Source organism: Leptonychotes weddellii, chromosome 16 (genome assembly GCF_054177405.1).
Source record: "Leptonychotes weddellii isolate Sample4059 chromosome 16, ASM5417740v2, whole genome shotgun sequence".
NCBI classification, from domain to species: Eukaryota; Metazoa; Chordata; class Mammalia; order Carnivora; family Phocidae; genus Leptonychotes; species Leptonychotes weddellii.
In genome coordinates, this window is record NC_138384.1 from 39,417,599 (window position 1) to 39,442,561 (window position 24,963).

The window sequence follows — 24,963 nt, forward strand, 5'->3', positions numbered from 1 at the left end:
GAGAGGTCTGGACCACCACGACCTGTACCCTATTTCCCCAGGTGGTTCCTCCCATAAAAGGCTAAACGACCCTGCCTGCAGCCCATTCTGACATCTATCTTGCCGGGTGGTTTCATCCAGGATGGGGCTCCCATTCTGACCTCTCCACATTCTCCCTAAGCGGTTTCTCCAAAAAGTAGACTGTACTGTCCTAACTTCTCCCCTCATCCCTTGATGACTCCTCCCAGGATTCAGCCGTAACATATAAAACGTCTGTCCTTCTCCCTTGGTGATTTTTCCTCCCTAGCTCCCCTCATTCCTGGTGGTTTCTCCCAGCAGATAATGGCTCTCAGCCAAGGGCCGTATCCCTAGAGGCAAACTAGCTTTTCTAAATATGACACAGAGTACCAGGCCCCATCGCCAATACCTTCTCCCTCACAGAAGCCTACCTCGACCAGGGCCTCACCCCTGCATTCTATGTGGCAATACCGGCCTCGCTCTGTGAAAACCGGCGGGAAGCCTCTCCCTCCGCTGTGCAGAATGGACACGCCTCAAAGATGGCGGCTCGCGTGCAGAAGCACCATTGGGCGAGGCCATGTTCTCGGTCCGACAGCGTCTCTTACGAGAACCGCACCATGTTAACTGTTGGCATATGCGGCTTCCAAGGTAACTCAGAGCATGCGCACTAGCAACAGTTCATTAGAGGAGGTGCTAGAGACCAGACCGGAAGCGGAAGTGATCCTCGAAAGGTTTTTTTTCGCCGCTAATGTCAGGAGTTTCTCCGCATTTTAATTCCGAGGGGTCTCTGAGGTGATTTTGGTTGGTCGTGATTAGGGATTCTTTGGGGTCGATGATGGGGGTGTTGGTCGCAGAGTGAGTGATGGTGGTTTCTGGGCTCAGTGGTGAAGAATCTGTGGCGTCCGTTGCTGTGAGAGGAGTGATGGGAGACTCTTGGGTCAGTGATGGGGATCTTTGAGATGAGTATGGGATTTGTGGGCTCAGTGATGGGAGTCAGTGGTCACTGAGCTGTGGAGTCAGTTATGGGGGCCGGTGGGGTCTATGATGAGTTTGCTTTCTAAACATTAATAAGTTTTGATGTGTAGCATTTTATTGTTCAAATCTAAGTACTGGCTTTTTAAAATTTTTAGTTTTTTTCTTTCATCCGGGCGTTATTTAGAAGTGCGTTGTCTATTTCATGTAATGCCTCTGGGTAATGCTCGAGTTTAAAAATTTGCTTTACCGTTAGTTCTTGGTCGGTTTTCATAAATGTCACATCTATTACATCAGAACAGTGTGTTCTCATTGTATTGTTTCATATATATTCTGTTTATCTTGTCTGCTTAATTAATTACAGAGAAAGGTAAACTCACTGGAGTGATTTGTCCACTTGTCCTTCCTTCTGTCAGTATCCGCTCTGTATATTTGAAACTATTATTAGGAACAGTTGCTTATTTTTAATAATAGATATGACTAAATAACTCAAAAGATACCATAACAATTCAGGCTCCCACCAGTAATTTATAAAACGGGTCATTTTCCCAAATGCTTTCCAGCACTGGATTTTTTAAAGTAAGTTTTTACTGGGCACCTTGGTGACTCAGTTGGGCGACCGACTCTTGATCTCAGGGTGGTGAGCTCAAACCCCGCGTTGGGCTCCACGCTGGCCTTGGAGCCTACTTAAAAAATAAAATTAAATTAATAAGTTTTTACTATTCTTAGAAGAAATTATATGTAATTGCTGTAATGTGCTTTCCTGGTAGTAAAATTGGCATCTTTTTGGTTAATTACTATTTAAATTTCCTTTTCTGTGAATTTTCATATCCTCTGTTCAGGGTTTTTTTCTGTGCTTTTTTTTCCATATTGATTGCTAGATTTTTTTTTTTTAATTTAGAGATAACTTGTTACATACTGAAATTTTATATATATCTTCATTTTTATTTTTAAAGTGTATTTTAATATATAATTAAGAAATATCCTCTAACCAGAAATATCCGTTTTTTTCTTTTATATCATCTGGGTTTTCTCATATACATAATAAGGATCTCTCCCACCCCACTACAATGTTCCTGCAAACATATACTAGTAAAATTTATTTAAATATCTTTTGGAGTTTATAAAATACATATACTTAAATGTTTAGTCCTGCTGGAATTCAGTCTAATGTATAATGTGTGATGGGGATCTAGTTTGTTTTTTTTCCAGGTGGATGGTCAATTATGTCAGTGCCACTTACACAATAAATGTCCTGTGCATACTCATTGAATGCCATTTTTGTTACATGTATAAGTCAGTATTGTCTGAGCTGTTGTTTTCTGTTTGATTACATTGTTTTTATATTAAGTTTTAATATCTAATAGAGAATGGTAATTGCTGATATTTATTATGTGCTTCTTGTGTGCCAGGGAGATGTTTAATACTTTATGAGCATCATCTCATTTAATTTTTATAACTCTATGAAATAGATACTTTCATCCTTATTTTTGAAACTAAAATGGAAGGAACTTCTTCATATTCTCATAGTTGAAAGATATAAGAGCTACAGTTCAAATTTTAAGTAATATTACTCCATATCTCATGACTAATAATCCATCAGAGCTTTCATTAAACTTTATATTCTCCACAGCACTGGTTCTCAAAGTGTGGTCCCTGGACTAGCAGCATCAACAGCACCTGGGCACTACTTAGAAATGCAAATTCTTGGACCCTGCTATGGTCTGAATGTTTGTGTTCCCCCAGAATTTTTATGTTGAAATCCTAATCTCCAGAAATACCATATCAATTGGTGAGGCCTTTGGGAACTGATTAGGTCATGGAGGTGGGGCACTCATAAGTGATTAGTGCTATTATAAAACATCCCACATAGCTCCTGAGCCCATTTTATCATGTGAAGACACAATGAGAAGCTGCTGGCTATGAACCAGGAAGAGGCCCCTGACTAAAATGCAACCATACTGTCTCCTTGATCTTGGACTTTCCAGCCTCCAGAACTGTGAGCAATAAATTTCTGTTGTTTATAAGCTACCCAGTCTGTGGTACTTTATTATAGCAGCCTGACTAGACTAAGACAATTGCTACCCAAGGCCTATTAAATCAGAAACTTGCAGTGAGGTTGAGGAATTTTAACTGTATTCTAAGAAGTCCCAAGTGTTTTGAATCCACACTCAAGTTTGAGAGCCTCTGCTCTGTGTGTCTAGCTCAGGGAACTTCACCTTGGTGTTCACAGGAAAGGTTTGTGTGATGAATATCTAGTATCTGACTGTGTGGGCATTGTCGTTCTAGGTTTTTTGGTGTCTCTGGGGAGCTCCTGGGTTAGATCTTCCAGACTTCAGCCTGCCTTTCTCCAGCAGCTCTGCTTTAGTTTACAGATGTCTACAAAGCTTTAGGCTCCTGAGAGAATAAAGTTTGAGACCTACCCTGATCATGTCAGCTAATCGGACCTCTCCCCAGAAATCCCTGGTCCAGGTTCCAGAGGAATGTGATAATTCATACGAGGTGAGAAGGAAGAATCCCAGGGGGTAGGGAATTTATCCTGCGAGTAGATACCTCTGATATGTCACCAGAGCCTCTGGGCAGCGGCAGGTGGGTCACAGGAAGCAACCAGACTCCTTTACTTCCCTGAAGCAAATCTTGATCTTTTCTGCCAAGAATGAGCAACACATGGGTGTCTCCACATCTAGAGGCCAACTGTATGACAGTGGAGAAGTAGAATGTCCAAAACTGCCTTTTATTTTGTCCTCATGCTATGCTGATCTTTGGCCGAGGATAAGATTCCTGATTAGAAATCGTTTTTGTGCATAATTCTCAAAGTATTTCTCTATTTCTTCTTAAACTGTTTCTCCCCACATAAATATTTCTCTTCTTTTTTTAAAATTTGTTTTTTAGATGTTGGTTCTCCATTGATCTATTTTATGAACTACTTCCAAAAACATTAATTCAGGCAGACAAAAAATATGAAACTTTGCTATAATGTTGATTTTACTCTCTAACCAAGAGCATTAAATTAGAAATATGAAGTAAAAGACTTTTGCACAACTTTGGGAATAGACTTAATATCTGAACTATACATTTTAAAATGGTAAATTTTATGTACATTTTACTACAATTTTTAAAAAACAGTTTAAAAAAAGTAAAAGGCTAGCAAAAGAAACCCTCATATCTGAAAACTTTAAATTTTTTCCTACATAAATATGCTTTAAAGGGAAAACCATAAAGGATCTTAGAAAATTCCTTGAGTTTAATTTCCGTTAAATAAAGAACTACATTTTAAAGTTTGTGTGCAAAGCTAAACTATAGATAGAGGGAAAAAATAAAAATTTAAATGCCTTTTTAAGGAATCCTGGAAGTTTGGGGGAGAAAAGACCTAAGGTATGAGTAACACTTAGAACTGAAGAAGTTAGAAAAAGAATTCAATAAATAGGGCGCCTGGGTGGCTCAGTTGGTTAAGCGACTGCCTTCGGCTCAGGTCATGATCCTGGAGTCCCGGAATCGAGTCCCACATCGGGCTACCTGCTCGGCAGGGAGTCTGCTTCTCCCTCTCCCGCTCCCCCCTCTTGTGCTCTCTCTCTCTCTCACTCTCTCTCTCAAATCTTTAAAAAAAAAAAAGAATTCAATAAATATAAAATAACAATAAGGCCTAGAAAATAACAATAAAATAAGGGAAGAAATTAGTCACGTAGAGTCAAACATAATTGATGAAGATGTCTGACAGAAGCATAAGTGGCTTCTGAATGTGGTGGTGATCAAGAACAGGGAGTAAAGATACACTGGAAGTATGTAACAAAACAGGAGAGATGGTTACTGCTTTATCAAAGATTAAAACAATCTTAAATGAATATTATACAAAATCATAGAAAAATATGAAAACCTAAACAAAAGGGATACAGTTTTACAAAAAATAAATGTCAAAATTGGTAAATACAGATGGTTCAGAAGCCCTTGAGGAAATTAAAATGTTTATCAAACATTTCCTATACAGTCAAATATGATGGAAAACATCATGTGGATTAATAGTTGATCTTTATGCCAAAGTTTCGGGTAAAGATGATGATCTAAAGTTATTCCCAACCTTGTTTGTGGTGTTTGTTTTATTTTGTTTACTATATGAATCTTGATGCCCAAACCTATCAAGAACAGTAAAAGAACTCGAAATTATGAACATAGATGCAGAAGTCATAAATGTATTAACTACTGAATTCAAGAGTACATGAAAACAATAGCCAAATAGGGTTTATCATATGGACACATGTGAAAGAGACATTATTTCCTCATTTAGCAGTCCACTCCAAAGTTAAAATAATAAAATATCTCAAAAATAATAAAAATGCTATATATCAAAAGATAAGATATACAGCAAAACAGTGTTCAGAAATAATTTAGAAAAATAATTTGTCTTATGCAAATAAATATAAAATCTAGATGGACTGGATGAATTTCTAGGAACATATTAAATTTCTCACCAAATCGGGGCGCCTGGGTGGCTCAGTTGGTTAAGCGACTGCCTTCGGCTCAGGTCATGATCCTGGAGTCCCGGGATCAAGTCCCGCATCGGGCTCCCTGCTCAGCGGGGAGTCTGCTTCTCCCTCTGACCCTCCCCCATCTCATGCTCTCTCTCTCTCTCATTCTCTCTCTCAAATAAATAAATAAATAAAATCTTTTAAAAATAAATAAATAAATAGATTTCTCACCAAATCTTAAATTACTATTTACCACATTTTCACTTTTAGGTATTAAGATTTTTATTTAAGCTAATTCTACTTTTAATAAAATTAGGATGCAGCTTTGGAGAGATTTATTTGCACTGATTTTATTCTGCTTCGTGAAATGTTAAGTTTTGTGTAAAGTGTGTGTGTGTGCAAATTTTATGTTTAATATTTCTGAATGTTATATAGGCATATGAATTTTTTAGGATACAGAATTTGCTGTCTTATCAATAAGCTATCTTACATAGTTATGACGTTTCTACAGTGTGTTTTTGTTTTTACTTTATCTGTTGGAGCTGAGAGATACTGTTCCCACCACAAATATATTTGTCTATATCTGTAGTTTCTGTTCATAAACTTCGATGCTATGAAATTTGGTGTGGTGATAGTAATGACATCTGAAATTAATTTTGGATTGTGTCCTTGTTATATTTAATAATTTTTCCCTAGAATTCAGCTCTATCTAATATTAAGATGGAGTTTCTTGTTTCTTTTCTATTGGCATTTCCAGATATGTCTTTTGCTCATCCTTTTACTGTCATCCTTCGGAGTCCTTGTGCACTTTTTCTGTACAGCAGTTTGGAAAGATGTATTTTACATACATTTCTGATAAAGATACTTCTTTTATATAGCTTTCACCTTATACTCTGTATTCTTACTTTGGTTCTGTGTCCGTTCTGGTAATTTGGAAGGTTTGGATTCTTTTCTGTATGGTTGGTTCTTTTAATATGATCTTTGTCACATTAACATCTTGAACTCAATCTTTTTTTTTTTTTAATATTTCAAGTTTTTATCTAAATTCTAGCTAGTTAACATATAGTGTAGTATTAGTTTCAGGAGCAGAATTTAGTGATTTATCACTTACATATAACACCCAGTGTTCATCACAAGTGCCTCCTTAATCCCCCATCTAGCCCATCCCCTGCCAACCTCCCCTCCAGCAACCCTCAGTTTGTTCTCTATAGTTAAGAGTCTCTTATCGTTTGCCTCTCTCTCTTTTTTTTAACTAAATCTTTTAATCTCTTGTTTTAGACAATATCTATTAAATTTATACTGTGACTAATGATAGAAGTTCTATGCTTCCATTTCAAGGATTCTTTGTTTGTTAGATTTTTTTTTTTTTTTTTAAAGATTTTTATTTATTTTTTAGAGAGCGAGCGAGAGAGAAACAGCATGAGAGGGGAGAGGGTCAGAGGGAGAAGCAGGCTCCCCGCTGAGCCGGGAGCCCGATGTGGGACTCGATCCCAGGACCCTGGGATCATGACCTGAGCCGAAGGCAGACGCTTAACCATCTGAGCCACCCAGGCGCCCTGTTTGTTAGATGTTTTTATTGAACTCTATTTTTTATTCTATTTTCCTTTAAAAGTCCTTATTTCCATTTCATGTTGCTCACTTGTCTTAATCTGCTCCTTGCCACTTTTTGTGTTTTCACATGGTGTTTTATTGCTTTCAGAGAGACCTCCCATTTCTGTATTGCTTGTTCATTTTCACTTCACTTTCACTTCACTTCTGCCAATTTATTTTTTTAAAATTTACATAACCATTTTCTTTAGCCTATTTGCCCATTATTTCTTCCTTGGACTCTTAGATTCCTATTTATTTTAGGTAGTTAATTGTTTTAGTGAATTCCTTGAAATCATGGTGAATGTGTTTTCTTCTATATTGTGGTAATTTATTTCTAGCATGTTCCTTTTAATTTCTTCTTTTTTTTCTCTCATTCTTTTTGCTATAGTATCTTTGTACATCAGGAGATGTTTATTATTATCTTTGAATGAGGAGATTTTTTCCTGGACAAACTGTTTATAAGAAGCTCATTTGGTAAGGAGTCAAAGCTACTAATATGACATCTTCTTTATTCCCCATTAAATTCTGATGACATTGGGTTTGAGGGCTGGGGTTTTGGTATATGTAGGGTATCAGTATCCAAGTGTGTGAAAGAGAAAAATCGGAGCTCATGTATTCTTTGCAAGTATATACGGAACATTTTCAAAGAAATGACAATGTTTTAAGCCCCATAAACAGAATCAACAAATCACAAAGAAGCAAACTATCATCTGTGACCACAATTAGATGAAGAAATAAAAAAAAATCGTAATTTTAGACATTAAAAAACACAGATATCTAAGATATACTTTCCACAGATACAGATATACTTTGTCTATCCTTGTCCTCCCTGTATGCTCTTTCCCTCTCCTGAATACAGTGGCCTGCTCTGTACATACAACTCTTGAATCTTCCATCTCCATGCTAGCTCTCTATTCAACTACTTAGCGTACATCCTCGTATATGTCTTATCACCTAAATTTCAATATGTACAAATCAACAGTTGTACTGAATAACTGATAATTGAGTCCCTTTTTCTCACCTTCACACCTAATGTCAATTTTATCTCCTTAATATCAATCCCTTCTATAGCTTTACTACTCCAGCCTTAACTTTAGGTAAGTAAGAAATTCCTATTGTCTCACATGAATTGTGCAGGGGCCTCATGACCGACTTTCCACTCATGCCTATTCTGAAATGTTCTGTTTTGAGAATACACCTTCTTCAGTATATTTTTTAAATCTTTTTATTTATTTTGAAACAATTCTAGATCCTCAAAGGGCATTGCAAGATATAGTGGTGGTGCATGATTCTTTTTGTTCATTACTGGTTGTAACTTGTTAATGTTTTGTTGAGGATGTTTGCATCTAAGTTCATGAGATATATTGTCCTGTAGTATTCTGTTTTGTGCTGTCATTGTCTAATTTTGATATCAGAGTAATGCTGGCCTCACAAAATTAGTTGGGAAGTATTCTCTTTTATTTTCTAGATGAGACTGTGTAAAAATAAGACTAATGCTTCTTTAAATATTTAGTAGAATCCTCTAGTAAAACTATCTGGGCCTGGAGATTTCTTTTTTTCAGGAACTTTTAAATTAAGAATTTAATTTAATGGTTATAGGATCATCATCTTTTCTATTCCTTAATAGCTGACTTCTGGTAGTTTGTGGTTTTTGAAGAAGTGGTACATTTCTTCTACATTTTTGGGTCTATTAGCATAGAGTTTTTATAGTCTCTTATTTTCCTTTAAATGGCTGCTGGATCTGTTGGTTTTTTTTTAAGGTTTTATTTATTTATTTTGGAGAGAGAGCATGAGTGGGGGAAAGGGCAGAGAAATGGGGGGGAGAGGGACAAGCAGACTCTGAGTTGAGTGCGGAGTCTGATGCAGGGTTTGATCCCAGGACCCTGAGATCATGACCTGAGCCAAAACCAAGAGTTGGATGCTTAACCAACTGAGCCACCTAGGCACCCCTGGATCTGTATTGATATTTATTTCATTACTGACATTGGTGATTTTTTTTTTTAAGATTTTATTTATTTATTTGATAGAGAGAGAGAGCATAAGCAGGGGAGTGGCAGGCAGAGGCAGAGGGAGAAGCAGGCTCCCCGCAGGGCAGGGGGAGCCTGATGTGGGACTCAATCCCAGAACTCTGGGATTGTGACCTGAGCTGAAGGCAGTCACTTAACCATCTGAGCCACCCAGGTGCCTGACATTGGTGATTTGTATCATCTTTTTATTTTTGCCAGTCTGTTGACTATTAGGTCAATCAAGAAAGCTTATCAAGGGCGCCTGGGTGGCTCAGTCGTTAAGCGTCTGCCTTTGGCTCAGGTCATGATCCCAGAGTCCTGGGATCGAGTCCCACATCGGGCTCCCTGATCGGCAGGAAGCCTGCTTCTCCCTCTCCCACTCCCTCTGCTTGTGTTCCTGCTCTCGCTATCTCTCTGTCAAATAATTAAATAAAATCTTTAATAAAAAAAAAAAGCTTATCAATTTTATTGATTTTTGTCAAATAACTGGATTGTGTTTTATTGATTTTTCTTGTTTTTTTAATTTTGTTTTCAATTTCATTGATACCTGCTCTTTATTATTTTCTTTCTTCTGCTTGCTTTGAGTCTGTTTTGCTCTTTTTCTAGTTTCTTGAGGTAGGAATTTAGTTTAGTGATTTAACAATTTTCCCCTTTATTTTATTGCTTTATGCTTGACATATAACATTATATTAGTTTCAGGTATATAACATAATATGATATTTGTATATATTGTGAAATGATCACCACAATAAGTCTAATTAACATTCATCATCACATATGGTTATAATTTTTTGTGTGAGTGATGAAAATTTTTAAGATTAAGCTACTCTTAGCAACTTTATACATTACAGTATATTACTAACTATAGTCACCATGCTGCAACATTATAGCCCCATAACATATTTATTTTATAACTGGAAGTTTACTTTTTGACTGCCTTCACCCATTTTGCCAACTACCCATCCCCCACCTCTGATAACCACGAACCTGTTCTCTGTGTCTGTGACTTTTGTTTTTTTATTTTGTTCTCTTTAGTTTTGAGATTCACATATAAATGAGATCATATGCTAATTGTACTTCTCTCTTTGACTTATTTCTCTTAGCATAATATCCTCTAGGTCCATCCATGCTGTCACAAATGGCAAGACTTCTTTCCTTTTTTATGGCTGAATAATATTCCTGTGTGTGTGTGTGTGTGTGTGTGTGTGTGTGTGTGTGTGTGTGTGTATGTATCACATTTTCTTTATCCATTCATCAATTGATGGACACATGTTGCTTCCACGTCTTGGCTATTATGAACAGTGCTGCAGTAAACATGGGGGTGCATATATCTTTTTTGATTTATTTACTTAATAAATAAGGGAGGGAGAGAGAATCCCAAGCAGATTCCATGCCGAGCACAGAGCCCAACGCAGGGCTTGATCTCATAACCCCAAAAAACCTATGAGATCATAACCTGAGCCAAAACCAAGAGTCAGATGCTTAACCGACTGGGCCACCCAGGCATCTATCTTTTTGTGTTTGTTTTCATTTCCTTTGGATAAATACCCAGACATGGAATTGCTGGATCATATAGTAGTTCCTAGTTTTAGTTTTTAGAGGAACCTCTATACTGTTTTCTACAGTGGTTGCACCAATTTACTTTTTTTTTTTTTTTTTTTTTAAGTAGGCTCCACACCCAGCATGGAGCCCAACATGGGGTTTGAACTCATGACCCTGCAATGAAGACCTGAGTTGAGGTCAAGAGTTGGTCGCTTAACCAACTGAGCACCACCCCCACCCCCCCAGCAAGTTACATTTTTACTTACAGTGCACAAGGCTTCCCTTTTCTTTACTTCCTCATCAGTAATTGTTACTTGTTTTTTGTTTTGTTTTGATAATAGTCTTTCTGACAGGTATAAGGTATCTCATTATGGTTTTGATATGCATTTCCCTAATGTTTAGTGATATTGAGCACCTTTTCATGTACCTGTTGGCTTCCTATATGTTTTTGGAAAAATGTCTATTCACCTCTGCCCATTTTTTAATTGGATTGTTTCCGCTTTTCTAATGAAAGCATTTAGTGCTATGATTTCTCTTTCAGCATTGCTTTATGTGCATCCCAAAGGTTTTGATACAATGTATTTTCACTTTCAGTTCTGTGTATTTTCTGAATTTTCTTTTGAGAATTCCTCTTTGACTTACAGGTTATTTAGAAATGTGTGTTTAATTTCCAAATGTTTTGTGGCTTTCCAGATAGTTTTTATTACTATTTTGTAATATAATTCCTTTGCAGATTTTTCTGTTGTCTTTTTAATTTGATTCCATTATGGTCAGAGATGCTATGTATTATTTGAATTCTTTTAAATTTGTTGTGATTTGTTTCACAGGCTAGGTTATGGTCTGTCTTGGTCATTGTTCAATGGGTGCTTGAAAAGAATGTGTACTTCACTGTTGTTAGTTGGAGTAGTCTATAAATATTGATTAGATCCTATTGTTTGTTCTTTTATATCATTATTTCCTATCTACTGTTTCTATAAATTGCTGAGTGTGGGTATTCGGTTCCCTATAATCCTTTTTTTTAAAAGATTTATTTATTTATTTGAGAGAGAGGGAGTGTGTGAGTGAGTGCGAGGGGCAGAGGGAGAGAACCCCCAAGCAGATTCCCCACTGAGCACAGAGCCAACATGGGATGTCATGTCATAACCCACAAGATCATGACCTGAGCTGAAACCAGGACTCGGACACTCAACTGATTGAGCCATCTAGGCGCCCCTCCTATAATCCTTTATTTTTTAAATGTGTGACTCAGGGCACTTGGGTGGCTCAGTCGTTAAGTGTCCGCCTTTGGCTCAGGTCATGATCGCAGGGTCCTGGGACTGAGCCCCACATCGGGCTCCCCACTCTGTGGGAAGCCTGCTTCTGCCTCTTCCACTCCCCCTACTTGTGTTCCCTCTCTCGCTGTGTCTCTGTCAAATAAATAAATAAAATATTTAAAAATAAATGTTTATGACTCTAGGTAAGAATTCCTTCAATTATGCATTTACAGATTAAATTTTTTTAATATGGAGGATCATGTTTTTAAAAAATATTTTATTATGAAAAGAAATAAATGTATACAAAAGTAAAGAGAGTAGTTTAAGGAGCCCTTGTATCTGTTTTGCTTACCACCTAATGTTAGTAGTCATCAATATTCTGCCATTCTAATTCCACCTAAAACAACCCTCCTGCCCCCTTAGCTGCTGGATTATTTTAAAGCAAATCCCAAACACCTATCTTATCTGCAGATACTTTGACATGTATCTCTAAGAGATGAGAATTCTTTTTTTCTTTCTTTTTGTTTAACATAACTAGTATGTCATTATCACACCTAAAATAACGGTAATTCCTAGATATCATCCTGTACCTGGTTATTGTTTGAGTTTTTTTAAATATGTCATAAATGTCTTTTTAATGTAGTTTGTTTTAGTGAAGGGCCAAAGTCTACAAGTTGCATTTAGTTAGTATGACTCTTAATTCTTTTTTTTTTTTTAAGATTTTATTTTTAAGTAATCTCTACACCCAGTGTGGGACTCAGACTCACTACCCTGAGATCAAGAGTCACCTGCTCTACCAACTGAGCCAGCCAGGCACCCCTTAAAGTCTCTTTTAATAAAGAAAAGATTCCCTTCCACTATCTTTTCTATTGTAATTTATTTTTTTGAAGAAATGGGCCATTTGCTGCCTTCCGGATTTAGCTGACATTTCCGTCTTACATTGTTCCATATGTTCTTCTTTCTTTCATTTTATCTATGGATGATTTGTTTGATCTGGAGGGTTAGAAGATTCAGGTTGGATTTTTCTTTTTCTTTGATAAGAATACTTGATTGTAATGAAATCAGTTAATATATCATTTCAGGAGGCACATAATTTTTGGTTCTCTTTTGTAATGTTAAAATTGATCGCTGGATGTAGATGTTATTAGCTGGTCCATCCACTGTAAACTCCTCAGCCTTTCTTTTTTTTTTTTTTTAAAGATTTTATTTATTTATTCATGAGAGAGAGAGAGAGAGGCAGAGGCAGAGGGAGAAGCAGGCTCCACATGGAGCAGGGAGCCTGATGTGGGACGCGATCCCAGGACCCTGGGATCATGACCTGAGCCGAAGGCAGATGCTTAACTGACTGAGCCACCCAGGCGTCCCTCTCCTCAGCCTTTCACTTGAAACAGTTAAGCAATCACTAATGATTACTGAATAAATTCATAATTTCATAGGAATTACAAAATTATGATATTCTAATTCTGTTCTAACGTCTTCATTTATTAGCTAGAATCATTCTGTAAGAAACTTTTCCTCATCATTTATTTGGTTATCCTGCAATAGGGATCTTATATGAAAAAAATTAATATAAATCTAATTAATTACCTTTACTGAAAGTAAAAAATCCTTACTTGTTTTGTGATCAAACTGTTTTCCATAACCACCTTCCTGACATGACATGCAGACTTCTCTCCATTATATAGAGCTATTTAGTATTCCCCAAAGTCATCATGTATTTTCCTATCTCCTCACACGTTTGTCTTCTTTGGGAAATGACCTTCCCTACCCTCCATTTTGTATTACACTTATCATCTTTCTTTTTTTTTTTTTTTAAGATTTTATTTATTTATTTTTGCAAGAGAGAGCAAGAGTATGCACACAAGTTGTGGGGGGTGCAGAGGGAGAAGCAGACTCCCCACTGAGCAGGGAGCCCAATGCAGTACTCGATCCTAGGACCCTGGGATGATCTGAACCAAAGGCAGATGTTTAACCGACTGAGCCACCCAGGCATCCTACACTTACCATCTTTCAACTTAAATTCAACTAATAAAAACTTACTGCCCCATGTCAAATACACCTTTTCCTTTTTTGGGTCCTCAGTGTGTTCGAAAGAAATTTACTTTTTGACACTTTAGTGAACTTGTGTCTTCTTTTTTCCTTCTTTTAAATCTTAGGACTTTAAGTTGCTAGAAGATTAGAAACAATTCATTTCTTTTTTCCCAGGATTAGCATACTGACTGGTCCTAAATTGTTCAGAAACTGTATCACAAATTATTCATCCACTTGCTAGAAGACTAAAAGAGCCTATTTCATTTTTCAGTTTTGAAAAGTAATTAACTATAGTATAGAAAAAATGGCAGAAATTCTTTATTGGATTTCTTTCTTCTACAAAATATTGTGTAAAACTAGATATTCAATATGCACTCTGTAAAAAATACCATTTTTTAAAAGTTCCTGTATTAAACAGGTATATGTATTTATCAAAACTTCCCAAATGGTATATTGTGGATTTGTACATTTCATTGTGAGTAAATTTTACCTTAAGAAAGGTGAACAAATATTACACTCAGGTTAATGATTTGCATTCTCAAGTATTTAGGACAAAGTATACTGGCATTTACAGTTTACTCTGAACTGTATAAAAGTAAGATGGATTGATGGATGGATAAAAAGGATGGATAAATGTGTGAAAACAAAATGTTAATGATAGATCCTGAGTGGTGGGTATACAGATTTTCACTGTGCAGATTCTTTTTCTGTATGTTCAAAATCTTCCATAATAAAATGTTAGGGAAATGGGAGGTGAGTTTTTAAAAAGAGGAAGTAGGGGCGCTTGGATGGTGCAGTCGGTTGGGCGTCCAACTCTTGGTGTTGGCTCAGGTCATGATCCCAGGGTCATGAACTCGACCCCCACGTCGGGCTCTGCACTCAGCATGGAGTCTGCTTGAGATTCTCTCTCCCTCTGACCCTCCCACTCTTGTGCTCTCTCTCTCTCTAAAATAAATATATCTTGGGACACCTGGGTGGCTCAGTTGGTTAAGTGGCTGCCTTCGGCCCAGGTCATGATCCCACGGTCCTGGGATTGAGTCCTACATTGGGCTCCTTGCTCAGCAGGGAACCTGCTTCTCCCTCTGCTTGTGCTCTCTCTGTCAAATAAAATCTTTAAAAAAAATAAAAAAATAAAATAAAATAAATATATCTTTTAAAATGAAAAAAAAAAAGAGGAAATAAATTAACAACAAAACCCACTTTCCATATTCCTAAATATAGTCTCTCCATCCCCCAAAGCTGATTATTCATATTGAACAGGAATGTGCCCTTACAGGGATCGGTGTCCTTCAGGGATGTGGCTGTAGATTTCAGCAGAGATGAGTGGCAGCATCTAGACCTTGCTCAGAGAAACCTGTACCGGGATGTGATGCTGGAGACCTGCAGTCACCTGCTCTCTGTAGGTAAGCACAGTCACTTGGGTCCACACAGAGTGTGTCCATTCTCAATTGCTGAATGCTGTGAGACATCTGAAGTATGATGGTTTTGTCCTTGATTTGTCTAGGATTTTTTTTTTTTTTAATATTTTATTTATTTATCTGACAGAGAGAGACACAGCAAGAGAGGGAACACAAGCAGGGGGAGTGGGAGAGGGAGAAGCAGGGTTCCTGCCGAGCAGGGAGCCCGATGTGGGGCTCGATCCCAGGACCCTGGGACCATGACCTGAGCTGAAGGCAGCCGCTTAACTGACTGAGCCACCCAGGTGCCCCTTGTCTAGGATTCTTTATCCCCTTGGGCATTCTGAATATTACTCTGTTCCCGGAAATACATGGTTACATTCCTGAAGAACAAAACTTCATTGAACAAGACTTTATTGATTGTGCTTTGAAACATAATTAGCTGATCCAGTCCTTTATCATTTCTTACAAACAGGGTATGAAGTTCCCCAACCAGAAGTTTTCATGTTGGAGCAAGGAAAGGAGCCATGGGCATTGCAGGGTGAGAGCCCACATCAGAGCTGTCCAGGTGAGTGAGTGTGACTCAGATAGATGGGAGAAAGGGGAGCAAATCTCAGCTGTTTTGAGAAAGACTGGCATCTTTGAAATGCTATTAAGAGGACTCTTTTGGAAGGCTTTAACTTTTTTTGTATTGCTTGAAGACCCTTGACATTGGCCTCTCAAATGACTAAATGCCTTCATCATGCCTAATTATCTTCTTTGGCTTTTTAGAATCTGGATCACATGCCAGTCTGCCTCATTAAAGGTTTTCTTTTTTTCTTGGTTATGCTCCTTTTCTCAAACATTCTTTTTCTTTCTGCCTTCCCCACTGTCCAAGATTCTTTATGCATTCAGGCATTTGTGGATCTGCTTTCTTTCAAAGTTACTGTAAGTCACACACTCCCAGTCCTGGTAGTCCTCTGTCATTTCTTTCTTTCTACTATGGGATGCTTCAGAACATTAACTCCCAGCAGCCTGTCTTCCTGTTTTCTCCATAGGCACTAACATAAGATTTCTCATTTCCTCATTCCTCATGCCTTTCACCCAACTGATGACTTAGGGGTAATTGTCTCTTAATCTTTAGGGGGACTTTTTTGATATTTCCTTCCAATGTTGGTTGACTTCACACTAACTGGGGTCTCTCTGCCTCATTGGCTGATTTTTGTAATTGTTTTATTTCTATACTTCACATGATGAAGTTTGAGTTTAATCATGGTCCTCATTCAGGGCACACTGCCATCATCAGTCTGGGTAAAGATTCTCTATTACAGTAGTTGGACCTTATCCGCAATTTCACTTTCTGCAGTTACAATTACCCATAGTCACCCATGGTCTGAAAATATTAAATGGAAAATTCCAGAAATAAACAATTCATAAGTTTTAAATTGTGTGCCTTTCTGAGTAGCATTATGAAATCTCTTGCCATCCCACTCCATCCTGCCTGGGAGTTGAATCATCCCTTTGTCCAGCATATCCATGCTATGAATGGTACCTGACCACTAGTCAGTTAGTAGCTATCTTGGTTATCAGATTGACTCTCATGATATTGCAGTGCTTCTGTTTAACCCTTATTTTACTTAACAGTGACCCCAAAGCACAAGAGTAGTGATGTTGGCAATTTCGATATGCCAAAGAGAAGCCATAAAGTGCATCCTTTAAGTGAAAAGCTGTAAGTTCTTGACTGAATAAGAAAAAAAAAAATTAGGTTCGGTACTGTCTGAGGACTCAGGCATCCACTGAGGGTTTTGGAACATGTCTCCTTCAGATAAGGGGGGAACTCCTGTATTTTATTTTTTGATTTATTACCATTTCTTTTTCCCCACACCCATCTCACTTCTGACCATAGGCAATTGTTTTATATGATGGAAACATATTTTTTAATGCATGGATATTTTAAAATTTAAAGTGACGGGGTATTATTCATTTATATAAATGTTGCTGTGCTGTATATCTTGTTCTTTGCCTTACTTTTTCCACTTCTGTCCATGGTGGTTTATGTTCATAATGTTTATTTAATCTAACCAGTGAATTATATTGTAGAATGTTTCCTATTGCCACTGTCACTAGCCTCTTCATCAAATGATTCACCCTCACCCTTTTCTCTGTTCAACATGGATGAGCCATATGACCCTCCCCTCTAGCCTCTGCTAACTGGTCTTTGAGCTAAAATATCATTCTCCTTTGAGGAGAGTTTAGGTTTCAAACATCACAGCAAAAAATTTCTGAAAAAGCTTCTTTCTACATTAAGAAGGAAGGTGATGCTACAAGTGATATTTTGTTGTATTTCATTCTAGAAGAATTGTGGCAGATGGGTGACCAGATAGAGAGCTATCAGCAAAGAGAAAACAAATCTTTAAGAGATGTTGCTTTCATCAAGAAAATTTTGACTACAAAGGATTATGAATATAAGGACATTAGAAAAATAATTCATGTGAGCCAAAACATTCTTTCACCAAAAAGACCCCATCAATGTGACTCATTTGGAAATGCTTTGAAGCATAATTTAGATTTACACAGTTATTATAGAAACAGTGCATCAAAGAACATTAATAAGATTACTGAAGATAGTAAAATTTCTTCCTGTACTGACCCTGAGTGTTCTCCTATAGGAGAGAAGTTATGGGACCATAATCAATGTGGAAAAATCCTCAGCTATAAACAAGCACCCTCTCAACATCAGAAAATTCATACTGGGGAAAAATCTTATGAATGTGCTGAATTTGGAAAGATCTTCACCCAGAAGTCACAGCTCAGGGTACATCTGAAAGTTCATACAGGAGAAAAACTTTATGTGTGCATCGACTGTGGGAAGGCTTTTGTAAAGAAGCCAGAATTCATTACACATCAGAGAACCCATACTAGAGAGAAGCCCTATAAATGCAGTGAATGTGGAAAAGCTTTCTTCCAAGTATCTTCTCTCTTAAGGCACCAGAGAATTCATACTGGAGAAAAACTTTATGAATGCAGTGAATGTGGAAAAGGATTCTCTTATAACTCCGATCTCAGTATACATCAAAAAATTCATACTGGAGAGAGACACCATGAATGCAGTGATTGTGGCAAAGCATTTACACAAAAGTCCACACTCAAGATGCATCAGAAGATTCATACAGGTGAGCGATCCTATATATGTATCGAATGTGGACAGGCCTTCATCCAGAAGACACACTTGATTGCACACCGAAGAATTCATACTGGAGAAAAACCATATGAATGCAATAACTGTGGGAAGTCCTTCATTTCTAAGTCACAACTCCAGGTACATCAACGAATTCACACAAGAATGAAACCCTTTATATATACTGAATATGGGAAGATGTTTAATAATAGTTCCAACCTTATTACACATAAGAAAGTTCAAATTAGAGAGAAATCTTCCATATGTACTGAATGTGGTAAGGCCTTTACGTACAGGTCAGAACTGATTATACATCAGAGAATTCACACTGGGGAAAAACCTTATGAATGCAGTGATTGTGGAAAAGCCTTTACTCAGAAGTCAGCACTCACAGTGCACCAGAGAATTCATACAGGAGAAAAATCATATGTATGCATGAAATGTGGACTAGCCTTCATCCAGAAGGCTCACTTGATTGCACATCAAATAATTCACACAGGAGAGAAACCTTATAAATGTGGCCACTGTGGGAAATCCTTTACTTCCAAGTCACAACTCCATGTACATAAACGAATTCACACAGGAGAGAAACCTTATATGTGCACTAAATGTGGGAAGGCATTCACCAACAGGTCAAATCTTATTACACATCAGAAAACTCATACAGGAGAGAAATCTTATATATGTCCCAAATGTGGAAAGGCCTTCACACAAAGGTCAGATTTGATTACGCATCAGAGAATTCATACTGGAGAGAAACCTTATGAATGTGGTACCTGTGGAAAAGCCTTTACCCAAAAGTCACACCTCAATATACACCAGAAAATTCATACGGGAGAAAGACAGTATGAATGCCATGAATGTGGGAAAGCCTTTAACCAGAAGTCAATACTCATTGTGCATCAGAAAATTCATACAGGAGAGAAACCTTATGTATGCAGTGAGTGTGGAAGAGCTTTCATCCGGAAATCAAACTTCATTACTCATCAGAGAATTCATACTGGAGAGAAACCTTATGAATGCAGTGATTGTGGGAAATCCTTCACCTCCAAATCTCAGCTCCTCGTGCATCAGCCAATTCACACAGGAGAAAAACCATATGTGTGCACTGTGTGTGGGAAAGCCTTTAGTGGCAGGTCAAATCTCAGTAAACACCAGAAAACTCATACTGGAGAAAAGCCCTACATCTGTTCTGAATGTGGGAAGACCTTCAGACAGAAGTCAGAGTTGATTATACATCATAGAATTCACACTGGAGAGAAACCTTATGAATGCAATGACTGTGGCAAATCTTTCACTAAGAAATCACAACTCCAAGTGCATCAGCGAATTCACACAGGAGAAAAGCCTTATGTATGTGCTGAGTGTGGGAAGGCTTTCACAGATAGGTCAAATTTGAATAAACACCAGACAACACACACTGGAGACAAACCTTATAAGTGTGTAGTCTGTGGGAAAGGCTTCGTCCAGAAATCTGTGCTCAATGTCCATCAGAGTATTCACACTTGAGAGGAATGGTATGAGAAAACCTCAGTGAGATCAGGTCTGATTTTACATCATTGAATTTGTTCAGAAAAATATGCATATTATCATAAGTAGAAATACCCCATCAAAATGTCACACATTACTGTACAGAAAAGAGCCTTGAATGAAGGGGGCCCTTCCCACATTGTCACTACCTTCATTAAGCCTTGAGGCATTCATACTGGAAGAAAAAGTAATTTTGTCAATTTGACCGATTAGAAGAAGGCTTCTCACAAAAAATATGATGGAACAGGGACGCCTGGGTGGTACTGTCGGTTGAGCATCCAGTTCTTGACCTCGGCTCAGGTCTTGATCTCATGGTTGTGAGTTTGAGCCCTGTATTGGGCTCCAAACTGGGCATGGAGCCTACTTTAAAAAACAAACAAACAAAGACAACATATATATGATGGAACATTGTTACCAAATTCTGCATAGGAAAGTTTATGTTATGTCGTGTTAATGATAATCCTGTTTACTGTGGAATAGGTAAATTGCCAACAAGTTGAATGGTAGAACAACATAATATATACAATAGTGACAAACCCCAAGTTCTGTGAGATGTTTGCTGCAGAACACATTGTCTGACAATTTCAGGTGTTTTTTCATACTTCTCTTGAATCTAACATGGTTGTGTGTATCCATCCCCCATTGAGTATTTCCATCAAGAAAGAGATAACTCAGTAAAAAAGTTCTTTATGTATACGGACACAAACCTCAGAGTGTATGTTGACCCATTATCCTCTAGCATCATGACTTGTAACCCCCCTTTATCATCTACCAGTAAAGTGTCTTTGACCCTCATGAGTCCCTAGCACATTGTCTTCTGACACCCATAAGTGCATTAGTGCTAAACACTGTCTGCTGACTGCCATTACCTCATTTAGCTCCCAGCATAGTGTTTTCTGAACCTCTACTACCCTCAGGAAAGTTTCTGAGGTAAGAATTTTCAGGTCATTTTGGTCAGCTTTTCATCCAGTCTCCCTTTTGCTGTCATAGTTCTTCTAGCTCATTTGCCTTCCTTAATGACCTGACATTTATAATAATAACAAATCAGTAACTCATATTTTAAAAACCTCGACATTTGTTCATGTCTTCTCTCTGTCCATCTTCATGCCATGGCCTCCACAAGCACCTCTCCCCATGTGCCTCAAACACATCAGTTCAGGTCCTGTCTCAAGGCCTTTGCACTCTCTTTTGAAGAACAAAGTTCCTCATTATTTGTGTGGTTAGCTCCTTCATGTCTTCCAGTGGCACCTTTTCACAGAGGCCCCTGTGCTTTCCTGCCTGGTTTAAAATATTGGCCCCCTCCCCTCTATCCTCTTCCTTCTCCATAGCACTTAATGCCATGGTACCCTGTATATTTTACTTACTTGTCTATGGCTCCCACGCTAGAATGTTTTTCCCTGTTTTGTTCACCACTGTGAGCCTTGACCTGTGCCTGACAACAACAAGCATTCCATAAATGCACATTGTGGAGTGTTGACCCTGTTCATCACAACTTCCCTTTGATCTTTTCTATATTGCAGCATAAGATGCTCCAACGGGGAGAACAAACTTGCCTAAAACACCAAGCTTTTTCATCTCTAGTTTTTACCTGGGCTGTGCCTCCTTTCTGGCCCTAAAGCTGAAATATCACCATAAACCTTTTGGTCTGATGCCAGCCACTTGAAAGAAGGCAAAACTGATACAGTGGAAATCCCACATAGATGCTTGGTGTTCCAGGATTTCTTACCATGATTCAGAAATACCACAGTGAGCTCCAAAATCATTGCAGAATAGCCTGCTCACTTTGCCCTAGCATGCACAACCTTACCTCACCCTAGACCCTTACCTATAGACCCACTCCTTATGCTCTGACAGGCCCAAAGCTAATAGTATGAAGGGGCTAAGAGCAAACAGGGCAGACCTTCCTTGGAAGTTAGGTGTCTGACCCAAGACTGGCAGCAGTGGCCTCTGATTGAACACTTAGCTGCTGGGCAGCCAAATTGGAACCAGCAGAATGGTTCCTCCAGGTCAGTCCACTGGTAACAACTGGGAATGGGAAGTAGTGGGGTTGTGCAGAGATGCTCTCGCCTTTGTGAACAACAGCATAGTGGTTGAGGATCGGGACAGAACCTGGTCAAGGGGGCAAGCCTAGGAATTGCCCCTTTACCCTCCTCAAATTTCGTAGTGCTTAGTGACACATCCCATTACTCCACCTTAGATCAGTGTCTGATTCATCTTTAGCTCCCTTTCACCTCACCCTTTCACAGTATCTGATGATCTACCATATGCCTTCTATCTTTGAACAATGTATGGTGGGCAACCCACTGTTAACCCCTTTACTTCATCCAGTACTGTATCTGGGGTTTTTCTAAATGTCTTGCAACCCAGAATTCTGCCCCAACTTAGGACAATGTTTGCTGACCCCTTAAGAGAGTGTCTTGAGACCCCCTTATCCTACACCAGCACAGTATCTGGATACCCATTATCCCTCTTTTACTCCACTACTGTGTGTTTATCACTCCTCCTTAATTCCAGGAAATAGTGTCTGGAGATTTTCTCATTACCTCCTCCACAATTACTTCCAGCATAATGTCTGTTACTTCACTTGTGACAAAGTCTAGTAACCTCCATACTCCTCATTTATTCCTACTTTCATGTAAGTAGTGATGCATGACTACCTACTGCAGTCCTCAGAATAGGGAGCTGTGATATACTGCCCCCCCACACCCAACTATTAATAATATCTTTTTTTAAAAGATTTTTATTTATTTGACAGAGAGAGACAGCAAGGGAGGGAACACGGGGAGTGGGAGAGGGAGAAGCAGGCTTCCCGCTGAGCAGAGAGCCCGATGTGGGGCTCGATCCCAGGACCCCGGGATCATGATCCAAGCCGAAGGCAGACGCTTAACGACTGAGCCACCCAGGTGCCCCTAATAATATCTTCTAATACTCTCTCTATACTTATAGTAGGATGGTTTCTGATCTCCCTCCAATACTTGTCCATCACAACAATGGTAACTAATTATCTCCCATTTCCCCACCTAGCAGTGTCTGTAATGATCCCCAACCCAGCATGTGGTGATGCCCTCAATAACCTCTGAATACTGGTAAGTGCCATTAACCTGCTTTGCTCCCCACAAATAAGGGCAGTGACTTATAATGCACCATAAACTCCACATTTTCATCTGCATTTTGGAGCCTCCACTATCCCCCGTCTCTGTAGGACCTCTTAATAACCAGCAAAAAGTCTGTTGATGCCCATTACCCAGTAACACATTATCTGTGACCACTCCATTAAATCCTGGTAGTATTTGCTTTTCCCCAGTTGGTCCCCACTAACATAATGCTGATTCCTCATTGCCCACATTGCTTCACGAGGCCCCTGAGTGGCTACTGCAAGTTCTCCAGCATTGCTTCTCCACATCCCCACAATTTGCATGGACAGGAGACCTGGAAGAGGGAGAAGGGTTGAGGATGAGATCCTAGCTTCATAGATCCCTCTGGGGAATTAGTGGCCCAGAGTGGGCTAGAGAGGATCTGAGGGCATCAGAAGACCACAAGCTGAGCTTCCCATGATACAGTCAGAATAGAGAACAGAGAAGGCTATGGATGTGGATCCAAATCCTGGTGCCAACACTGATCTGCAAACTTTCCCTCCGGGCCTCAATTGCCTCACCTATAAAATGTAATTATGGAGAATGAAGTGACTTAATATAAGTCAGGGCTTATTAAGGGAGCAGGGCTAGTGGAGCCCACTGAGGGTATCCTGTCATTGTTAATAATATTACTAGTTATAAATTGACACAAGCATCTGACCAACATCTGTATGGCTGTGCCCAAACCTCACAGAGGGAAACATGTAATTTTATTGTAAGTTACTTTCAATTATTTCTCTTTTATATGTATTATGATACTGGAGTACTGAAATATTTTTAAAGTCAGATATATTGAGGTATTTATATAAGATAATATTTACCCTTTTTAGTGTACAATTCTGAGTTTTGACAGATGCATACAATTATGTAATCAACACCATAATCAAAGACAGAGAACATTTCCTTCGCTCCCCAAAATTCCTTCCTATCCCTTTTTAGGCACTTTCTCTCCCTATTTCCAGCCTCTTGCAGTCACTAATTTGATCTGTTTCTTGTCTCTATAGTTTTGCTTTTTTCCACAATGTTATAGAAATATGTGTGCATGTACATATGCATGTATCTCCTTTTGAGTCTGACATCTCTCATTTTATGATTTATTTGAAATTCATCCATATGGTTGTATGAGATACAGATGGAAAATAAGCTAATGAAAAGATGCTCAACATAATTAGAAAAATGCGAATTAAGACCATGATGAGATACCACTACACACTTACTAGAATGGCTTTAAAAAAATTTTTTTTAAATAGTACCAAAAGTTGTTGAGGATGCATAGCAGTGGAAACTTTCATGTGTTGCTGTTGGAAAGGTAAAGTGGTTTATCCACTCTGAACCAAAATTTGGCAAGTTCTTATAAAATTAACCATATACTAACCCTATGACCCAGCAATCCCACTCCTTGGTACTTAACCTATAGAAATGAAAAATTACATATGGACTCAAATGTTCACAGAAACTATTGCCAAAAGATTGGAAACAGACCAAATATCATCAGTGGGTGAATAATTCAGCAAATTGAAGGACAGCTATACGATGGGATACTACTTACCCATAAAAGGGAATGATTTATTGACACAAGCTACAACGTGGATGAATCTCAAAAGTATTATGTTTTACCACGTGATAATTTAAATTATATTTGATAAAAAATTATTAGATATTAGATTATAAATATAAATAGGTTTGTATAATTTTATATGTGCATATTATTACATATTATAGTAATATTGTATATTTACAATATATAGCACATAATATTTATTGTATATTCCTTATAATAAAATGCTTATTTTATGATATATAATATGTATTGTATGATTATTGAATTATATAATTTTTATAATATATCAAACTTTCACATAACACTTCAGTTATTTGTATTTTTACATGT

At 38.1% G+C, this 24,963-nt stretch overlaps 1 protein-coding gene across 8 annotated transcripts; it reads left to right on the forward strand.

The window, feature by feature from the left end:
- Positions 1 to 672: 672 nt before the first annotated feature.
- LOC102744195 (uncharacterized) lies at positions 673 to 24,529 on the forward strand. Of its 8 annotated transcripts, none has more exons than XM_081807447.1 (6): positions 674 to 789; positions 3,259 to 3,471; positions 7,411 to 7,496; positions 15,131 to 15,257; positions 15,727 to 15,819; positions 17,585 to 24,529. In XM_081807447.1, the coding sequence occupies exons 4-6, from the start codon at positions 15,224 to 15,226 to the stop codon at positions 19,915 to 19,917; spliced, it is 2,460 nt and encodes an 819-aa protein (XP_081663573.1). In that variant the 5' UTR covers positions 674 to 789; positions 3,259 to 3,471; positions 7,411 to 7,496; positions 15,131 to 15,223; the 3' UTR covers positions 19,918 to 24,529. The 8 variants fall into 8 exon arrangements, with proteins under 8 accessions (XP_081663575.1, XP_081663573.1, XP_081663574.1 ...); XM_081807446.1 differs by lacking the exon at positions 7,411 to 7,496 and adding an exon at positions 2,843 to 2,968 and having other exon boundaries at positions 710 to 789; XM_081807448.1 differs by lacking the exon at positions 7,411 to 7,496 and having other exon boundaries at positions 15,115 to 15,257.
- Positions 24,530 to 24,963: the final 434 nt, after the last annotated feature.

Excerpts from the sequence above, each read along its gene's own strand:
- LOC102744195 (XM_031026016.2), top strand. The coding sequence starts at position 3,400 with ATGTCAGCTAATCGGACCTCTCCCCAGAAATCCCTGGTCCAGGTTCCA. Across the intron at positions 15,258-15,726 it reads CAGTCACCTGCTCTCTGTAG|GGTATGAAGTTCCCCAACCA; the intron begins GTAAGCACAGTC and ends TCTTACAAACAG. Across the intron at positions 15,820-17,584 it reads CCCACATCAGAGCTGTCCAG|AAGAATTGTGGCAGATGGGT; the intron begins GTGAGTGAGTGT and ends ATTTCATTCTAG.